At 38.4% G+C, this 20,682-nt stretch overlaps 1 protein-coding gene across 1 annotated transcript; it reads right to left on the bottom strand.

The window, feature by feature from the left end:
• Window positions 1-4,267: 4,267 nt before the first annotated feature.
• On the bottom strand, window positions 4,268-6,328 carry LOC145163506 (uncharacterized). Its single transcript, XM_079082344.1, has 3 exons — window positions 5,982-6,328; window positions 5,588-5,861; window positions 4,268-4,384 (listed from the first exon to the last, which is right to left on the bottom strand). The coding sequence occupies exons 1-3, from the start codon at window positions 6,326-6,328 to the stop codon at window positions 4,268-4,270; spliced, it is 738 nt and encodes a 245-aa protein (XP_078938470.1).
• Window positions 6,329-20,682: the final 14,354 nt, after the last annotated feature.

Below are 20,682 nucleotides of genomic sequence, written 5' to 3'. Positions count from 1 at the left end.
ACCCATCGTCATCCGCAGTTGCCAGCATGCAAATCTTGCCTTTTCCCTTGACGTTGCTGATGTCTTCATCTTCATCTCCGGATGACCAAACTTGATGGTCTCTTTTTACATGGGCTACGTATGCCCGTGCTTTTTTCCTTTTCCTCCAATTCTTGAGCCATTCTAAGGTAGAATGCTCTATCTTTCACTATATTAGCTTTGCAGTCCTTTGCAAAGTGATTCTCCTTGTTGCACTTGTGACAAATTATAACATCACTTTTATCTTCTGAAGAGGTACCGGAGTCAGTTGGATTTATGGGCTTCGGTGCCTCTTTGGGTTGAGTGGTCTGAGGTTGCGGTGGTGGGTGAGAATTTTTGGGATATCGAGAGTGATTATTCTGAGGGTTGAAGTTGCGATTGAATGGAGGTTTATTGAACTACTGATTTTTACGAAAAGAAGGAGGTGGTAGCCGGTTGAACTGTTGGCTAACAAGAGCAATAGCATTCTGAAATTCTTCTTCATCATCATACTCTGAGTCAGCTTCGTATGACTGCAAAGGATTGTCATACGAGGGAGAGTAAGATTGAGTATGTGGAGCTTGTGCTATAAGAGCAAGTGGTCCTCCAAAGTCAGCACAATCTTTGAGTACAGTGGATTCTTGTGCTTGCATTTCCCCGTAGAGCTTGTACAGAGATAAAGAATGGATCTTTCTATCTCCTTGAACTATCATCTTAGCAGTCGTCCAGTGTCTTCCTAAACCATTGATAAATTGAAGATTTGTCTCATGGTTGCTTCGGACCGTGCCGACATTAGATAACTTAGTGACAATCAGGTTGAACCTTTTGAAAGAATCTTCCAAACTTTAGCCAGTATGAGCTTTGAAATTGTTGAACTCATTGAGTGCGGTTGTGAGCTTCTTATCTTGAGCTTGTTCTGTACCCTCATATAAGTTTTTAAGAACATCCCATATCTCTTTTGCTGATTTGCAGTTTATGATAATGCCGAAGTTGTCGGGAGCAACTCCACAAGAAATTTCATAAAAGGCAATAGCATCATTTTCCATTTTATCGAGATCATCTTTGGTGGGACGATTCAGGGCTGGCTGACCTCCTCCTAGTCTGGCTGTGGCGCCATCAGTTTGAACTGGTGTAAGAACATGGACATGTGGCCCTTCTTCTACAGATCGCCATATATCTCTACCAAGTCTCCTTAAGTATCTTTCCATCCTCTGTGACCAGTGATGATATTCGTTTGCCACCGATATTAGGGCTCTATTAGAACCACCAAAACTGTTGGAAACATTGAGAGATAATGCTTGTGCCATATTTCCTTGTTTTGAAAATATTTTTTTTTAAGAAATGAGCTTCAGTGGTATAGAAGGCCGTTTGAAAATCATAGTTTTGCTTCAAAAAGCAACCACTTTGGCTCTGATACCAATTGTTGAGAGAAAAAATTGAGAGACACACTTGAACAAACGTTAGAACAAGTTTATATTGCGGAAATTAAAGTTTATCTCAAAGGATCATAAAGCTCAGCAATAATATAAGTTAGAGTTAGATAGTTAGATGATTAGTTGCGGAAATATAAGGAAATATAAAAGACAACAAGTATTATATCAAGTATACACTTAAGTTGATTCTTAACGAGGAATGCAATCAGACCAAGTTAGTAAGTGAGATCAAACTTAGTGATTAAGTCAAGACTAACTTGCTCCGAAGAGATAACGATATTAGAATCTGAAGATCTTTAAGGTGAGATAGTAAGATGGAGATGTGAGATTCAAGATGCGTAGAGAGATGTGTATTTAATCAGAAAGAGAGAACTCTATTTATAGAGTCTCGAAGATTACAAAAGTCCTATCTGTTGAGAGTTGCCACGCAGGGCACATTGGATAAAAGAAAGTACTTTAAGAAAAACAGATAAAAGACTAAGACTAAGTGCTGATGATGACTATGACTGTTGTTGCAGTGCTTGACTGCTGATGAGAGAGTGGTTGCGGATAAGATAGTGGCCGCGGTTTGGATTAAGTTTAAGATGGTCACTTCTATGTTTCAACAATAGTTGGAAACAATGTCCCCAAGCAGGGTATTTAGAAGGGAATAGATAGAAATGACTTTTTAGAATGCTGGAAGATTCGGGTCACTGAAATTTTATATTCATTTTATGGTTCTTTTGAATTTGGAGTTTGGGTGTGATTGAGCATTTACTACTCATAAGACCGGTTGTGTGTTCCAAGGACTAACCTATACCTATTGTTATGCTTCGGTGTTGATAACCTTATCATTTTTTGTTTTGCACGAGTAGCTTCGGGAGACGTGTTCGTGTGTGATTAGATTGCTTCAAGATTTTTAATGAAAAAAACGAAGAAGTTCTAGTCTCAAGACACGACTAATTTACCACTTCAACTGATTCAAGAAGATTAGGTTCCTTTAGATTGATTTTTTTTATTTTATTTTTTTATAATGCTAAAAACAGAAAATCTTTTTGGATTTTTTTCTTTTTTTCATTTTTTACTTTTTTTGAATGCTTTGAAATGAATGCATGAATAAAGATAAAAAAAAAGTAAAATCTTTTTGGATAATTTTTTTGAATGCTTTGAAATGAATGCATGAAAAAAGATTAAAAAAAAAAGAAAAGTAAAATCTTTTTGAATTTTTTTTTGATGAAATGCATGTGGGAACTAGAACCTAATGTACAAAGACCCTTCCCCAAGCTTAAGATTAAGAATCGTCCTCGAGGCTCGGAGAGGGTAGGACAACCTACTGACCGCGGGGGGCCCAACGTTGCATGAACTGCATAGCTTCTTGTAACGTTTGTGTCAATTGCTGAACGGAGGCGTTGGTTGCAGACAAATCAGCGCGTATGTCGGCAACAGCTCGATCAAGGTGATCAAAACGCCTCATGTATGTGTCATGGTACTGAGTCGCCTACCGAGTGTAGAAGTAACGTGCAGTCTCTACCGGGGCAACATAAGTGGATCCCCCTGTAGTGGGAGCAGTGGAGTGAGCAGGAGGAATAGGGGTGTCGTCTTCGTGGTCGACGACCAGCCGCTCAGGAGCTCTCAGGGTGGGCTGGGGAGCGCATGGAATGGAATATACAGAAGTATTGTTTGGTAGACACCACCGAGTCTGAGTGATGTCCTGCTGGAGCTGGAGGGAACTGAAGTCCCCAGCAGGAACTCAGAAATGTGGCTCACCCTGTATCAACCATGTGACATTGCTGTCACTTTCTCTGTGGAAGAAAGATGAGGCTACAAGGACATTGGATGTGATGGTATTGGAGCCTTGCGTGATTTTCTCGATATTCGGGCGCTTTCTCTCAAAAAGCTCGACACAAGTAAGGCGGGTGGCAAGATAATTGATAATCCCGCGACAATGGATAGGGACGGAATCTCTAGTAGAGACCTTGAGAAGTTTGGAAGCAAGGAAGGCACCAGAATGTGGTCTCTCCAAGCCGGTGACCATGCACCAAAGAATTTCTAGCTCCATCTTACCGGCTCTGCTAATGTCTTCTTGGGGGAAGACAATATTAGCAATAATTCGGAGGGCCACCCTAAAGACTGGATGGACGATTTGGGATACTTTGGCGGTTCGAGCCTCATACACATCAAGTCCCGTGATTTCCTTCCAAAAGGCTTTGGCCTGGGTTTTGAAAGGGGTATTTTTCTCACGCATGTAGCCTAATTTGGGACCCTAAGTATTGAATGTGGAAATCCCAACAAACCCACTAAGATCGTTTAGACTTGGAAAAAATTGCAACTGCATGAGACAGAATAAGAGACATTTGGCATTGTCATTGAATTCCAGAGATTGTAAGAATTCAATGGTTGTGTTTTTATACGATTCCATTTGTACCAAAGTTAGAAGTTTCTCCCAACCGATGTTGCTAAACAACCTAAGGACGCCATCATAAACTCCTAGTTCTTGGAGAGTGGGAATATCTACAAACCGTTGATGAGAGTATTCGCGGTCCTTCCGATGAAGGTAGCGGTCACAGTGCTCAAGACAATTGTGAATAATGATGGTGGCACCATATTTGGATTCCAATTGTTCCTTTGGCTTTGGGTTTTTGCGTTTTGGCATGATGACAAACCGAATATATGACAGACAAGTGGTGACCAAAACTATAGCACAAATAGACAAGCACGAATGAACAATTATATGAAGTACAAGAACAGATTCACAACAATTATAGCCAAACAAACTTAAAAATCAATGCGTAAAACTTGAGATATGGAAGGAATGTACTATTCAAACGCTTGAATTTGTGGTGTTTTGCTTGAATTGTTCACTCCATCTTCAATCTCAAGAAAAGCTTGAACTCATCAATGGTGGAATGCCCAATTGGAGATGAAAGCTTCCAATCTTCCTTCCAAAACGCCTCCCCAAGCTTGCTCTTGAAACCCTATACAAGAATTTTGAAACCCAATACAAGAATCAATTCAAAGTTTACAATTCAAAAACTAGGGTTTATAAAGAGAAATCCGATTTTTACCCAATAATTGATGAATTCTACCTAGATGATGAATGAAGTGAAGTTAGAAACTTAAAACAACATACCTTTAGGCCTTAATCTTGGATTAATTGAAAGAAATATTGAGACTTGATTAGGGTTTTGGAGGTTCAGCTGAAGAGTGATAGAGAGGACACGATCATGAGAAAAAAAAGAAAGAGAAATGCACGATTAATTGAAAACCGATTGAACTTGTGTTTATCGAGTCGCACGACCCAAGTCGCTAGGAGCCAGTGCCTTCACCACCCGTGAATTTCATCCGTGAGTTCAAGTGTGGCCATGCGTTTTAGTTGGTTCTCGGGAGCTTGTGACTTCGACTTGGCCGTGTGTTTTTTTTGAACTCACCGTGCGAGTTTTTTTTTCTTGCGTCACAAATGCACGGTCCAACTTAAGGCCGTGCATTTTTTTGTTTAGCCCGTGCGATTTCGATAATGTTTGTGCGCTTCTTACCTGTTTCGTTGCGATCCTCGATGACACGCACAGTCTAAAGCTTAGGCCGTGCGTTTTGGACCTTACCCGTGAGTTTTTATGCTTGCCCATGCCAAATTTTTTTTTATTAAAAACCTCGAAGTGTGGGCACGGGCTAAAATTTGGACCGTGCGTTTTCTAGCACAAGCCCGTGCAATTTTGGCCTGACCTGTGCGTTTTTTTCTATAAACCTCAAAAATCACAATTTTTTTTCAAAACCAAATTGCTCTTGACCCTTAAATAAGAAAATTGATTGTATGGACCCCTCGAAAAGACTCAAAATTGCAACACGGAAGAAATAAAGTAAAATAAAGAAAATGGAAAGAAATACTCCCGAGTTGCCTCTCGGTTAGCCGCCATTGTTTCAAGTCTTTGGCTCAACTTTGCCCTTTAGATTTACTCAATGTAGTCCGGGCGTTCCAAGCTATCAACCTCCATGTCTTTCTTTTGGAAACCTTCATAAAAGACCTTTAACCTGTGACAATTAACCTTGAACACTTTTCCTGTTTTGTTACTTTTGATCTCAACTGCACCATGATCAAATACATTAGTAACAATGACCGGTCCAACCCACCGGGACCGTAACTTACCGGAAAACCATTTAAATCGAGAGTCATAGAGTAATACCTTTTGACCAATCTCAAAGGTCTTACGGGAGAGGTACTTATCATGGAATGCTTTGGTCTTGTCTTTGTAGATGTGTGAGCTCTCGAATGCTTCATTTCTTATCTCCTCCAACTCTTGAATCTCTAACTTTCGGTGAACACCCGCTTCATCAATCTTCATGTTTAGCTTTTTGACAGCCCATAAAGCTTTGTGCTCCAGTTCAACTGGGAGATGGCAGGCTTTGCCAAACACAAGTCTATAAGGTGACATCCCAATTGGAGTTTTATATGCAGTTCTGTATGCCCAAAGAGCATCTTCTAGTCTCAAACTCCAATCTTTACGGTTTGTGTTCACTATTTTCTCAAGTATGGACTTGATTTCTCTATTTGACACTTCAACTTGTCCACTTTTTTACGGGTGATAAGCTGTGGAAACCCGATGCTGGACTCCATACTTCTTGAGAACTGATGCAAGAGTTTTGTTGCAGAAGTGTGTGCCTCTGTCACTGATCAAGGCTTTTGGAGTTCCAAACCTACATAAGATGTTAGCCTTGACAAAATCTACAACAACTTTAGCATCATCAGTTCTTGTTGCCTTTGCCTCTATCCATTTGGAAACATAATCAACAACCAAAAGGATGTATACGTTCCCAAAGGATGAAGGAAAATGACCCATAAAATCAATGCCCCATATATCAAATATTTCACAAACCAAAATGGGGGTCAAAGGCATTTGGTTTGGGGAACTCAAAGAACCAGTCATTTGACATATCTCACAACTTTTACAAAAAGTGTAAGAGTCATGAAAGAGTCGAGACCAATAAAATCCACAGTCTAAAATTTTCCTGGCAGTTCTCTGAGGACCGAAATGCCCTCCACAAGCATAACTATGACACAAGTTGAGGATAGATTGGACCTCATGTTCTTCAACACATCTTCTTATTACCTGATCTGCATAATGTTTCCAAAGGTACGATTCATCCCAAATGTACCTTTTCGCATCTTTCTTGATCTTATCTCTCTGTGACCTCATGAGATCGGGTGGGAACTTCCCCGTGAACATGAAATTGCATATATCCGCATACCAAGGTGGTGTTTGGATAACAAACAAGTGCTCATCTGGGAATGTGTCATGGATGCGTGAACATGAAATTGCATATATCCGCATACCAAGGTGGTGTTTGGATAACAAACAAGTGCTCGTCTGGGAATGTGTCATGGATGGGTGTCGCATCTTCGGGTTGAACTGTTCAGCTCAAATGATCGGCGACCAGGTTCTCTTTCCCGCTTTTATCTTTGATCTCAATATCGAACTCTTGCAAAAGCAGCATCCACCGTATTAACATCGACTTCGAATCTTTCTTGGTAAGTAAGTGCTTTATAGTTGCATGGTCTGAATATATGATCACTTTAGTTCTAAGGAGGTATTGCCGAAACTTCTCTAGTTCAAAAACAATAGCAAACAACTCTTTTTATGTTGTGGTGTAGTTGGTTTGTGCACTATCAAGGGTCTTAGACGCATAGTAGACGACATGATGTGCTCGATCCACCTTTTGACCAAATACCGCCCCAACAGCCATGTTGCTCGCATCACACATAATCTCAAACGGGAGATCCCAATTAAGTGGTTGGATGATTGGAGCGGAGGTGAGTAAATCCTTCAAACGATCAAAAGCCTCCTTGCATGGCTGAGTAAACTAAAATTCAGCATCTTTTTGGAGTAGTTGACACATCGGCACCATAATCTTTGAGACATCTTTGATGAACCGCCGATAGAAACCTGCATGACCAAGAAACGAACGAACTTCCCAAACATTTGTCGGGTAAGGAAGACTCTTGATAACATCTATCTTGGCTTTGTCAACTTCCAAGCCTTTTTGGGACACAATATGACCTAAAATCAATCCTTTGTCCACCATGAAATGGCATTTTTCATAGTTAAGCACAAGATCTGAGTCAATGCACCTTTGCAGATTTTTTTGTTAGATTGCTTAAACATTCATCAAAGGAGTTTCCATAAACCGTGAAATCATCCATGAAGACTTCAATGATGTTTTCAACATATTCAGAAAAAATGCTCACCATGCATCTCTGAAATGTTGTAAGTGCATTGCATAGACCAAAAGGCATACGCCTATAAGCAAATGTGCCAAAGGGACAAGTGAAAGTGGTTTTCTCTTGGTTTTCCGGGGCTACCGAAATTTGATGAAAACTCGAGAAACCATCTAAGCAGCAGTAATGAGATTTTCCTGCTAGTCTCTCTAACATTGTCAAGGGAAAATGGTATTTTCTCGTTGAGGCATTCCGCTTTCTATAGTCAATACAAACTCTCCACCCGTTTTGCACACAGGCTGGCACCAAATCTCCCTCAGAATTCTTTACAATTGTGACCCCGACTTTTATCGGGACTACCTGAACGGGGCTCACCTATTTACTATCTGAGATGGGGTAGATCATATATGCATCCAAAAGCTTCATGATTTCTTTCTTTACCACATCCATCATGGATGGATTCATTCTTCTTTGTGCCTCTCGGGTTAGTTTGAAGTCTTCCTCCATGAGAATCTTATGCATGCACAAGGAAGGACTCAACCCTTTTATGTCAGCAATTGTCCACCCAATAGCCTTCTTATACTTTTTCAGCAAAGTCACAAACTCATCTTCTTCTGCAATAGACAACTTATTGGAGATAATGGCAGGAAAAGTCTTCTCTTCTGCAAGGTATGCATACTTCAAATGATCTGGAAGAGTCTTCAATTCTAGCTTAGGTGCCTGCACAATCGAAGGAAGAAGTTTTGTGTTAGAAATGGTCAATTTCACATTGGTATTATCATACCTCATTTTCTTCCTTTCTTCCATGAACTCCACAATTTCCAGCAACTCTTCATCTAACTTGAAATTTTCTGCAATCTCTTTGACTGAATTGTTATCAAAATTCATGCTCAAAACTAACTCCTACAAATCATGGTTAGTCAACTCAAAACACTTTTCAGTCAAACGTTGGATCATATCAACAAAATTTATACAACGAACATCACTTGGGTACCTCATTGCTTGATAGATATTGAAGTTGATGACCTTCCCATCGAATTCCATAGACAATGTACCATTATATCTCATTGGAAGATTGCAGACTCGACTAAATCACTTAACTCATCCTATTGATACAAATGAGACTTCAGGCATTGCTAGTGCATACTCACTATTCGAAACTATATCTTCAGATTCATTCCTACGCATTCCATTAACATTGGATTTCCATTTCAGTATTCATATAAGCTCAGTAAGGGCATAATAATCATCTTTTCCATTTTTGACAATTTTCACGTTTAGGTATTCCACTATATCTAAATATGATATCTCGAGTTTTAGCATGTCATTTCAAAACCTTTCTATCCTAATATGTTTATATTACATTACCAGGACGTCGATTTCATAACATCTCTTATTTTAGTCATTTATGTCACTTTTCGTATTATAAATCGTAAAAGTTTCCAAAACTAGAAAATTTTTAAAATTTTGATATATATATATATATATATATATATATATATATATATATATTCATAGAATAACTACCAATATGCTCTTAACTATTTTTTAATTGACACATGAAGTGTATATTATCTCTTATTCTGAGTATCTATATATGTCAAGTTTAAATTTTGAACGATGAACACGTATTTTTGGACATTATACATTTAACTTCTTCATCCAAGCCTGTTATTTCCTTCCCTCGATAAAATTTTCTTTGTCACAAGCAAAACATAGTATAAAACCTTGGGTCAGTTTCAAGATATTCAATTTCAGATTTTAAGAACAACTTAATTCGTTTCCTTATGAAATTTCTAGCATCGTTCTTATCAAACTATAAGTGTTTACTTCCATTAATGATCTCGCATCCTTATCAACCCTTTATGATTCATTCTCTCTATGTAGTAAAATATTCTTACTCCATCCATTATGATCAACTTCATCATTAGCACGTACTTTAGAGGTAGAAGCTTCCTCCATATAGAGCGTACCTTGTTTATGATCTCTAGAAACCACTAAATTTCTTTATGTTTCTTTTCATGGCTAACCACCATAAATAGCTTGGTGACCCTCACCGTCAAGTTCGTATACCTTTATCGACATTATCTTAAGGACTGGAAAGAACTTGACTTCCTGCAAGTTCTAAATTTGTACCAAAGGATGCTTTGGGGACCGCATCCCCAATGAGATTGATACCTTAGCTCATATTGTGTGCTACTCAAACTATCCCATTGTAGTTCTTTGGATTCTTTATGGAACTAACGGAATGAATAGAAGGAAACGACACCCCATGTCCTATTAATTAGAATTCTATTGAGACATTACTATAGTAAATAAGAGCATCATCATGAGAATTGTTTGCAACATTCACCTCTTTCGTACTCTTACATCAGAAGCTTTGGTCATCGTTAGAGCTCCAACATAAGATGTCTTTCCCATTGTTCAGTTAACATCTCCTCTCGACTTGGATGTTTCCCTTGGAACTCTATCTATACATGTCCTTATCAAGGATCCAATCTTGAATGTTGTAAATATTTAGCTATCCAACCCTAATGGAGCTGCTAACTACTGCCTCGGTACTGGACAAACTATCAAGTAAATGATAATAGTGGCAATAACTGTTAGAACAAAGTTCTATTAGGATCGTTAGATTCTATGCAAGCAAACAGTTAAGAATGTAATCAAGAACACAAGAATGGCTTTGAATATGTCGTATGATTAATACTTCAACACCTCAGAAGAGCTCGATTAAGAACTTCAACTGTAGAGGCGTTTAGGGTTACAAAACAATGAACGTAATAATCAACATCGTCTAATGCATACATGCATGCATATTTATAGTATAACCCTATCAGATAAACACGGATGGACAAGCCCAATCCGGATACAAAACAAAAAGCCCAAGACGCAACACAATTAGACTCAACAATCTCCCCCTTTGCGTCAATGGGACCGAAAGCTCACTTCGGTTGAGCTGCAGAAGTCTTCTTTATTGTTTTGAACACCTTCGGAATGATAGCCAACAAATGATGATGGAACGTTATGTACCACCGAAGCATGTCAGTAAAATTCTTCTTGTCAGCCTCTGAGTTCTGCTTGCACCGATGTATAATGTTGATGATGTGCTCCAAGCAGTCAGTTGAAAATAAATGTTTATCAACAAGAGCGAACAAAAATTTGTGAGCTTCGCCTTTTGTAAACATCACAGTAAGATGTTTTGAATCTATTTGGCCCATATTCATCTTATTCACATCTCCTGGTTTTGATGTTGGCTTGATGGTCGGTTTCTTGTTCATTACTTTCGCTATCTCTTGATCCATAGCTGCGACCTCATGGATGTAAGAAGCCAACATCCTCTTCAAGTGCTCCAAAATAGGTTCATATTCCCTCGGATTTGTAAGCATAATATTGAACAATAAAATCCAATCATGAGGGTTTAGATTCGGAAGATCTGCTAGAGATATAATCGACACCGAGTTTGCAGTACCTCGAGTGATTTTGAAATTGATATTTACAAATCTCCCAACAGACGTAGGTTTCAGTACCTTGACAGTGATTATTTTCTGTGCGCTCCATGTCATGTACTGAGGTTGTCCATACTTCAGATAGAAATCAATAAGCTCTCGGTCAACCTTTGGATGAGGAAAAGGAACCTCAGCAGTCGAATCAAAGCAGTGAAACGTGAACGCTTTTCTTGTTATCGGCATATCGAACTACGAGTCCTTAGAATTATCACAGTCAAACGAAGCAACAGGTTCCAACCAATAAATACTTGGAAACTCTATAGCTTGATTGATAAGTGCCTCTCTAGTCCATAAGGGAAACAAGGCCTTCTTGCAATTCAAGGCTTCTTCTTCTTCCTTGTTTCTCCTTTCCCTCTCCTCTGCTTCCCTTGCAACCTTCAAGGTTTCATCAAGCTCTTTATCTCTCTTCTTTCGCTTGAGAGCCTCAACAATAGTTTCATCAGATTCATCATTGCTATCATCATCAATCTCCTTTTGTTTTTCTTGTGGACCAGAACCTGAACCTACATTATCCTTCAGTTCGGTTGTAACTCTGACCTTCGGTTGAGCAGTTTTGGTTTCAGTCTTAACCTTCGGTTGATGAGCACCCTCTCCCCCTTGTTTTGGAGCAATAAATCTCCCGAAACACCCTTCATCTCGTGTAACAATGCAAGGGCGGGAAGAAGTTTTGTTGTAAGATGATTCTGAATGGTCAAAGTGAGGATAGGATCATGAGCACCAAGAATGTTAGTGAGCGTATCCTTCACATCCCCTGCACAGCTACGGAAAATAGCTCTTTTGGTCTTCAATAAAGAAATTTCTTTTTCTGCTTGGGCGAGCTGCACTTTCTGTACTTCAACTACGGATGTTTGTCGAGCCAGTTCTTCTTTTAAAGCACTTTCTTTGGCCAGATCATCGTGAAGAGATTCAAGTCTAGAATTCACTGAACTGATAAGTGAAGAGTTCTCGGCTTGGATGGAAGAACACACATCCTCAAACTTTGTTTGTTCTTCTTGAAGAGACTTGGACAAAGAATCAACAGAAGCATTTATGAAGATTTTTGAGGATTGTGACTTTTCAAATTTGAAGATTTTTGATAAAACTTGTGGTAGTAATATGAAGGTAGCTTTTACAGAAGAAGTTCTTCATCGAGCTCGTCTAAAGCTTTTACAAAGAAGTTGCTATTACAGAAGTAGTTCTTCATCGAGCTTGTCTAAAGCCTTTATATATCTGACTTCTAGTATTTTCTCGATCAAGTGGCTTTACGAATCTTAAAATTTGGGTTGCTACATGATATTTTTTGGTGGCTTATATCATTAGCTTATTGGAAGATCATTGTGACTTGGAGGGGGAGTTCTTCAAAGACAAGAAGTGATTTGGTTTCTTTGTTCTGAAATGGGTTTTTATGGAGAGTTTGGCTTTATTGAAGATTCTTTGGGATTACATCAGAAAATGAAGTTTAAATACATTACTTCAGCGCTTAGTTCTTATATCCTAGAACCCGTTTGTGAAGACTATTGAAGAATCAAGATTCATGGATTGCTTCATATATTCCTCGTCGCGAGATCATTTCTTATTTGCTAGATGCTTGTTTGGAAGTTGAAGCATTGTCATCCATTCCATACTTTGAGGGGGAGATTGTAGGGTTTCAAAGTACTCCATGGATGATGACAATGGACCCCCTTGATGAAGTGTAGGTTAAAAGCCCAAGACTTGTCTTTTCCTTATAAATAGTCATGTATTATTAATAATTAGGGTTAAGAGTGAGGCAAAATGTAGCCGCCACGTTGTGAGGTTTCTTATGTAGTGTTAGATTCTTTAGTCTATGCTGAAAGTGTAATTTATTCCTCATGTTATCAATAAATCGAGTGATCATTCGACATATCTTCTTTTAACTCTCAATGAAGTTTGCTCAGATAAGCCTACGGTTTCGTCTGCGTTGTCGATAGGGGCAGACCAGAAGTAATCGTCGCATCCTCAGCATTGTCTTTGTCGACCAAGATCTTTAATTCTGCCGTTTGTTTAGCAGTGACCCCTGTAACTGCATATACCTGATTCGGCACAGTTTGAACCTTTTGATAGATCATAGCTTTTTCCTTGAGTTTCTGTGGCTTTTCTTTCGACAAGCGAGCGAATTCAACCGAATTTTCAGAAATGAGGGGTTTCTCATTCTCGGTTTCACTCTTCATGAACTCAGAACAATCAACTTCGTCTTTGACTGAGATTTCGCTCATCTCACTTTCCTCATCAAATTCAGACGTATTTTCTAAGTTCATTTTATTTTCTGAAATCAATTTTGAGTTAGACGAGTCAAAGGATTTAATAGTTTTGGACTTTATTTTTAACCTATCATTTTCATCTAAAAGATCTTTGAGCATATATTTATGTTCCTTAGAGTCAATGAAGGTTTCTATCTTGTCCAATCCGATTTTGTAATGAATTGACGTTTCTTCTGAGGACACTACTGATTCACATTCTGCTATAACCTCATCCTCCTTAAATTCAAGGAAGGGTAACATCATCTTATGAATCTTCTTTCCTATCTCACAACTTAAATGCAATTGAGCAATATTAAAGTATAAACGCTTAGCAATTAAACAAAAAACATTCCTTTGTTTTAAAAACTTTAAATTGTCTCTTTGTAAATAAATACTTTCATCCCTAGCCCTAATTAACTCCACCTCCTTCAGCTCAATCCACATCCTTCTCTCCTCACTTTTTGAAGACACCCTGCTGAGTTGGTCAGTTAGGTTAGAATTCGCTAAGCGAGTTTGCATGAGACTACCACTTAAGTTAGAAAATTTAAATTTTAATTCATTTAATTCTTCTTCGTAATCTGTTATTGGAACTTTAAGTGATTCAAGGATGGATTGTACCTTTTTGATCAACCGATCGCAGTCGTTGATCTTCTCACTCACAGGCTTGGCCGCAAAACACTTGTCCTCAGTCAGGTTCGGTTCCTCATTTGCACTTTCGGTTGATGAACCAGCTGTGACAATTAAACACTTTCCAGCCGAACCTACTTCCTTTGCCACATAAGCCTTTCCATGAGTGGGCTTTCTCACCTCTTCATCTTTAGAATCGGTTGACCAAACTTCGACGCCACCGAACTCATCTTCACCTGCATTCTCCTGCACAATCAGGGCATTCATAGAGCCGTTAGTTGCCTTCTTTTTCTTGATCTCTTCCAACTTGCGCATGTAGTACGTCTCATCATCTTCACCATCTCTTTTCTCAGCCATTTTCCTTAGCATGATGCCTTTGGCAAAGTGGTTCTTGTCGTGACAATAGTTGCAGTCGAACCCAGAGTCTCCTGCAAGTTTGCTCTCCTTCTTGTCTTCATCCTTTTGAGAAGAGACTTTCGCTTCGTCCTTCACCTTCTCAGAACTGTAACTTCCCTGCCAGTTTCGGTTCTTGTTGACAGGAAATTTTCTTCTTGCAAACTTCTTTGGATTGGTGACCATCATAGCATACTCCTCGCTTGTAAGGTCACACTCTGCATTTCAGAGTCTTCTTCTTCTTCTGCAACGCTTTTTTCTTTTGAAACAAGGGCCAACGATCCCACACCAGAAACTACTTTCGCTTCTTTGGTTACTACACTTTCATGGGACTTAAGTATTCCCACAAGTTTCGCCAGTGAGTAAGATTTAAACTGTTCATGCGCTTTCACGGTTGAAACCACAGCCATCCATTCTGGTCTCAGACCGTTCATGAAGGTCACCTTCTGCTCGATCAACTTTCTTTCTATTCCATGCTTGATCATCTTACTTAGGAGATGATTGAACCGATAGAAGGTTTGTATGAGTTTTTCTTCTGGTTTCTGTTCGAAAACTCCAAATTCTCACAGCAGCAAGGTTTGAATGGAGTGTTCCAGATCTTCATCAGTTGAATAAAGTTCTTTCAACCTATCCCAGATTTCTTTGGCCGTCGTGCATGATCCAACCAATCGAAAAGTGTCAGATTGCAAGGCGAATCTGATCATTCTCATGGCCTTCACGTTACACAGCAACTTGTCTTTCTCATCCTGTGGCATCTTCTCTACATTCGCCACCAGCTTGTTATGTTCCTTTTGGGACTTAACTGTCGTGTTCGTTCCTGAATGAACAAACGGCCCAAGTGTGATAGCTTCCCAGATGAGATAGCCATTATCTTCAAATCCAACCATGTAGTCTTTAAAGTGATACGCCCATACTTCATAGTCTTGAGTGTAGAGAATGGGTATCCTGGTTGTTGATCCAATGCTGTTTGAGATGTTGATGGGATTTTTTTGCGAATCTTCGTGAGACATGGTGAGCTGCTAGAATCAAACCTGTAAACCTGAGATTAGGGTTTTATCTGAAATAGAGTTGCCGTCGATACGAGGAAGACGACTTCTATTTATACGATAAAAGCGGAAACCCTAAAGAATTCTGAATACAGAAGGAATGTGTATTGATCACACAGTCTCCTGCTCTGATACCAATTGTTAGAACAAAGTTCTATTAGGATCGTTAGATTCTATGCAAGCAAACAGTTAAGAATGTAATCAAGAACACAAGAATGGCTTTGAATATGTCGTATGGTTAATACTTCAACACCTCAGAAGAGCTCGATTAAGAACTTCAACTGTAGAGGCGTTTAGGGTTACAAAACAATGAACGTAATAATCAACATCGTCTAATGCATACATGCATGCATATTTATAGTATAACCCTATCAGATAAACACGGATGGACAGGCCCAATCCGGATACAAAACAAAAAGCCCAAGACGCAACACAATTAGACTCAACAATAACAAGACTACGTTTTCTAACCCAATGGCAACAGAGGCCAGTCTTGAGGTAACTGAGTTGTGTTTATTCTCACGAATCATCACAGAGCTATCCTTTCATATTCATGTTCCATAGCCAACGAATCAAGTGCACCTTGTTTGCAATAGAGGATGTTTTATGCATTTTGGACAATGCTCATATAAAATTTTGGGTTTTCTCTATACTGGCAAGGATGTATGCACATCCTTCACCATTAATAATTTTAGGACTCCAAGTGCTTGTTGGTCCAGATTGTGCCGATCCTCTTGCGATTCATATGAGGTATTTAAACCACCAGGATGGTAGATATAATTCATTTTAATGGAGATTGACAAGGACTGCTAAAGGAAACGATCCGATTTGGGTAGAGGTGGATCTATTGGCATAATCTGCACACTTGCTTCCCATTCGAGAAGATTATTGAATGGAAAATCTTACCTGGATTTACGTAGACGAGATTTTAGTATGTCATGAAGTACCTATTTCCATTATTTTAGATAGAGAGTTTCCTTTTGTTGGTAGACACTTCAAAAAAAAGCCTCGGTACATGATTAACCATAAGTACTACCTACCATCCTCAGATGTATGGAAAAGCAAATGAACTATCCACGCTATAAAAGACATACCCCAAGCCCATATAATCAGTTTATAAGGTAGTTGGAAGACTCATTTATGATTAGTTGAGGTTTCGTATAACAACAACTATCACGCTAGTGTTAAATGTGCTCCCCTACGAAGCACTGTATGGGCTTAAGTGTCGATCACCACTTTGTTGGTTGGAAATTGGCGATACCAACTAATGAGGCTTGATATAGTTCAAGAAACCACCAATAAAATCATGATAATACATGATAGACTGGAAGGTGTTTGCGATCGTAAGAAGAGCTATGTTGACAAGCATAGAAACCCTTGGTATTTCAACTGGGAGATAAGGTACTCTTAAAAGTACCGCCAGGGAAAAGAATTGTACGCTTGGAAAAAGAGGAAAACTAATTCCTCGCTATGTAGGACCCTTCGAGATTATTGAAATGATCGACCCATTAATATATAAGCTCAAGATACCAGAAGAACTTAGTGCGATACACGACATATTCCATGTGTCGAACCTCAAAAAGTGCTTGGCGGAGGAATCCATGAACGTACCTCTCGAGGACCTCCAAATTAGTAATCGCCTAAAATTCATGGATGAACCCATAGAAATCATCAATAGAGAAGTTAAGCAACTTCAACAAATTAGAATCCCAATTGTGAAAGTTCATTGGAATTCTAAGCACATACCTGAGTTACATGGAAACGTGATGATTTCATGAAGAACAAATATCCTCAACTATGTTCTACGTATGAACCAATGGTACTTCCAGTTGAATTTCGGGACGAAATTCACACAACTGGGGGAGATTGTGACAACCGTCAAATCTCAGGTTAGGACTCATCTAGAACCTTGTCATTTCATTGTGTGCACTTAACTTTTCTTTAGAGTTACAAGTTGAACTAGGGTCGCGACCTAATAGATCCTTCGGAACAATTAGTGTACCTTAGCTTGTGTGGAACAATCACATTGACATGTGAATGAACCAACTATGTGGTAAAGTGCCAAAGTTCAACCTTAAGTCTAAACACAAAACTATGTTTGGTAGATCACAACTCAAGGGTATGCTATCAACCCAAAATTTCCATATTGGAACAATCAAATGCTTAACAAGGTTAAGTATTCTAAGCAAATATGAACAAAATTAAATCATAATAATAACTAATTACAAATTTGAGACAAAGTTCATGCAATTCATAATTTCATTTATGAATCAAAAGTACAATTCAAGGATTGTCTAATCCTACGTTCTTATATTATAAACCCTTATTCCGTTTACATGACCTATATATTTGATTTTTTTTAGAAAATTTAAATCACAAAATAATTAATTCCTACAATTATAAATTAAAATGCAAGTCTATGAATTTATTTCAAAAAAAAAAGTACTTGAATGAAAACCAAGAAATAAACTCTTGGAAGTTTATATAATATATCTAGAACTTTTATAAAAACTAAAGATAATTTTTATAAAATATGAAATGGGATCATATTTATAAAGTTTACCACTTTTCAACAAGCCTTTAATCCCTTCTATCCTCCCAAAATTCGTTCATAGGCTCTTCCATCCCTTCTCTCTCTCTCTCTCTCTCTCTCTCTCTCATTATTACTCATTTATGCAAAATCCCGAGGTCAGATTTTTCATGTCAATGTGAGAGGGAAAAATCGACCTTAGAAGAATTTTATGTGGGAGAGATTTTTCCAATTCATTTTTCAGATGTTAAACAACATTTCTGGAGTTTTGTGGCCGATTTTAATGAAGTATAGACCCAAAGAGATGACGAGAGAGATGGTCTATCCAGAGAGACAGAATCTCAATTTCTCTCTTCCTTCTCTCTAGAAACCTCACTTTCTCTCTCTAAAAATCAGCCCCTCAACCACGAATTTTCAGCACTTTTTTGGGTGTTCTTGAAGCTTCATATCAAAGGGTAAGTGCTTATCATACATCTCTTGAAGATCCATAACAAATTTTACAAGTTCTACTCACTTTCTCCTTATAATTTCCGATTTCAAAGGCATGTTCTTGCAAATAACCTTTGTTTGATCTTGATGTTTGTATATCACCACCAAAAACAAGTTGCATGTTCTGTAAATGGTGATGATCCATGATCAAACCAAAGTCAAGAGCAAAGGTGAGCACATGCAAGCCTTATCTAACACCAAAAACCAATTTTTCAAAAGTTTAGACTCATCTAGCTTGGTTGCATGTAAGGTCAAATGGTTAGAAACAAGTATTTCTACAGAATATCTTTAATATAATGTTTTTCTATTTCAATCTATGCAAAATAAACCCATATCATTCGGTAAAATAGGAATTTGAACTATGTTTTCATGAGTTTTAGCCTTCAACATTCTGTCAGATTTGTTTACTCGACGTTAAAAGGTCATAACTCACTCATTTCTCAATGAAATCTTAAGATTCTTTTTTTGAGACATAGTAATTTGAGTTAACTTTCGAACCCAATTGGTCTCAGTGTAAAACATTAAGATTTCGATTTTAAGCAATTTTTACAAAACAGTTGCACCATCAGCACTTTTTCTGTGATCACTAGTATTTCATTACATGATCAAAGGCCTTAAACCGCAAAATAAATCTGGATAAAATTATTTTAGTAACTTAACACAATTACCTCAGAGTACATAAAATATTATGAACAAAAACATTATAGAATTTTCTACAAAAATTGTTGAACTTCCAGCTATATTTGGAACTCATGCCTTAGTTGGTGCAACATTTCTAAACTTGTTGGGGTTGAACCATAATGTAAAGTTTTACAATTTTTGGAGTTCATTTTCATGCCTTTATAGATTTTTGAACACAATGCACCGTGAATTCGATAATACCGATAATGAATCGTACACACTTTGGGCACTTTTACGACACCACTAGTTGGATAGGTAGTTATTAGATAATGGATTAGTGAATTGTATCTCACTAGAAACTATTTGTTCCATAGGGCACTAGTAGAAATCGATCTCTACAACACCGAACCGCGAAGCTCGAACCGCAAACTCTCCCTAGTGAGTATTCACAGCCCCCTTTTTACTGTTTTCATGTTTTGGGGTGGAAAGCATGCTACTGTTTTATGAGCTATCCGTACTATATTAATGAACTTGGAATGATCTTGTTTTATGAACTTAATGAACTTGGAATGATCTTGTTTTATGAACTTAATGAACTTGAAATGATCTTGTTTTATGAACTTAATGAACTTGGAACAGTATGGTTTTATGAACTTAATGAACTTGGAACGATTTTGTTTTATGAACTTGATGAACTTGGAACGATACTCTTTTATGAACTTTTTGTTATGAACTTGTGCTATGAACTTTATACGATGAACTCTTGATATGAACTTTGTGATATGAATTTGTTATGAACTTTGTATGTTAAGTCCCCGAGAACCGAACTACAACCTATTAACTCGTATTTCGAGCCGACGGTCTTATGGATAACGCTATTTGGGGTAGACAGCCCCCACTCACCCAGAGCCGTGAGTGCATATTTCCGTGAACTGACATCATGGCAACCATGGACATGATGGAATGGGGCAAGAACGGTCGTTAGGCTTGGTTGTGAACGGAGTGCTTTGGCATTCAACACTCATTTTGAGTTTGAACTTTTTTGAACAAATCTATATTTTCTTACTGAAATGATGTACCTATATAAACCTGTGAACTCACCAACTATTTTATAGTTGACCATCGTTTTTGCATGCTTTTCAGGGAACGGTCAGTGATCTAAATTAGACATCAACAAGAATTTGCACCTGATGTTTCTTTTGTTAAGTATTAGACTTTGTACTAGGGAACTGAAATGTAAATTTGCTTCGAACATGATGTAAACTTAAAATTCTCAATGATTATGGTTGGTAATCCTATATACCTTGTCTTATGAGACCTTAGCCTGTCACCCTTCGTGTTTCCGCGTTAACGGGGTGTGACACTCATGAACCGCGTGTGCAGACTGATGCTGGATTGGTCTGTAATAGTCTTCATTGATGACATCTTGGTTTACTCCAAGACTCAGGAGCAGCATGAGGAGCACCTGAGGGAGGTGCTGGAGACACTGAGGAGGGAGCGACTTTTCGCAAAGTTCTCCAAGTGTAAGTTCTGGTTGCGCGAGGTGCAGTTTCTGGGGCACCTTGTCAACCAGAAGGGTATTCTGCCCGATTCGGCCAAGATAGAGGCCGTGATGC

Source organism: Lactuca virosa, chromosome 3, assembly GCF_052849685.1.
Source record: "Lactuca virosa cultivar CGN04683 chromosome 3, Lactuca_virosa_CGN04683_v6, whole genome shotgun sequence".
Lineage (NCBI taxonomy): Eukaryota > Viridiplantae > Streptophyta > Magnoliopsida > Asterales > Asteraceae > Lactuca > Lactuca virosa.
The sequence above is the reverse complement of the archived record's forward strand: the minus strand, read 5'-3'. Positions and strand labels throughout refer to the sequence as shown.

Excerpts from the sequence above, each read along its gene's own strand:
- LOC145163506 (XM_079082344.1), bottom strand. The coding sequence starts at position 6,328 with ATGACTGGTTCTTTGAGTTCCCCAAACCAAATGCCTTTGACCCCCATT. Across the intron at positions 5,862-5,981 it reads GTTTCCACAGCTTATCACCC|AACTGCATATAAAACTCCAA; the intron begins GTAAAAAAGTGG and ends TTGGGCATACAG. Across the intron at positions 4,385-5,587 it reads CCTTTGAGATTGGTCAAAAG|GGTTTCAAGAGCAAGCTTGG; the intron begins GTATTACTCTAT and ends ATTCTTGTATAG.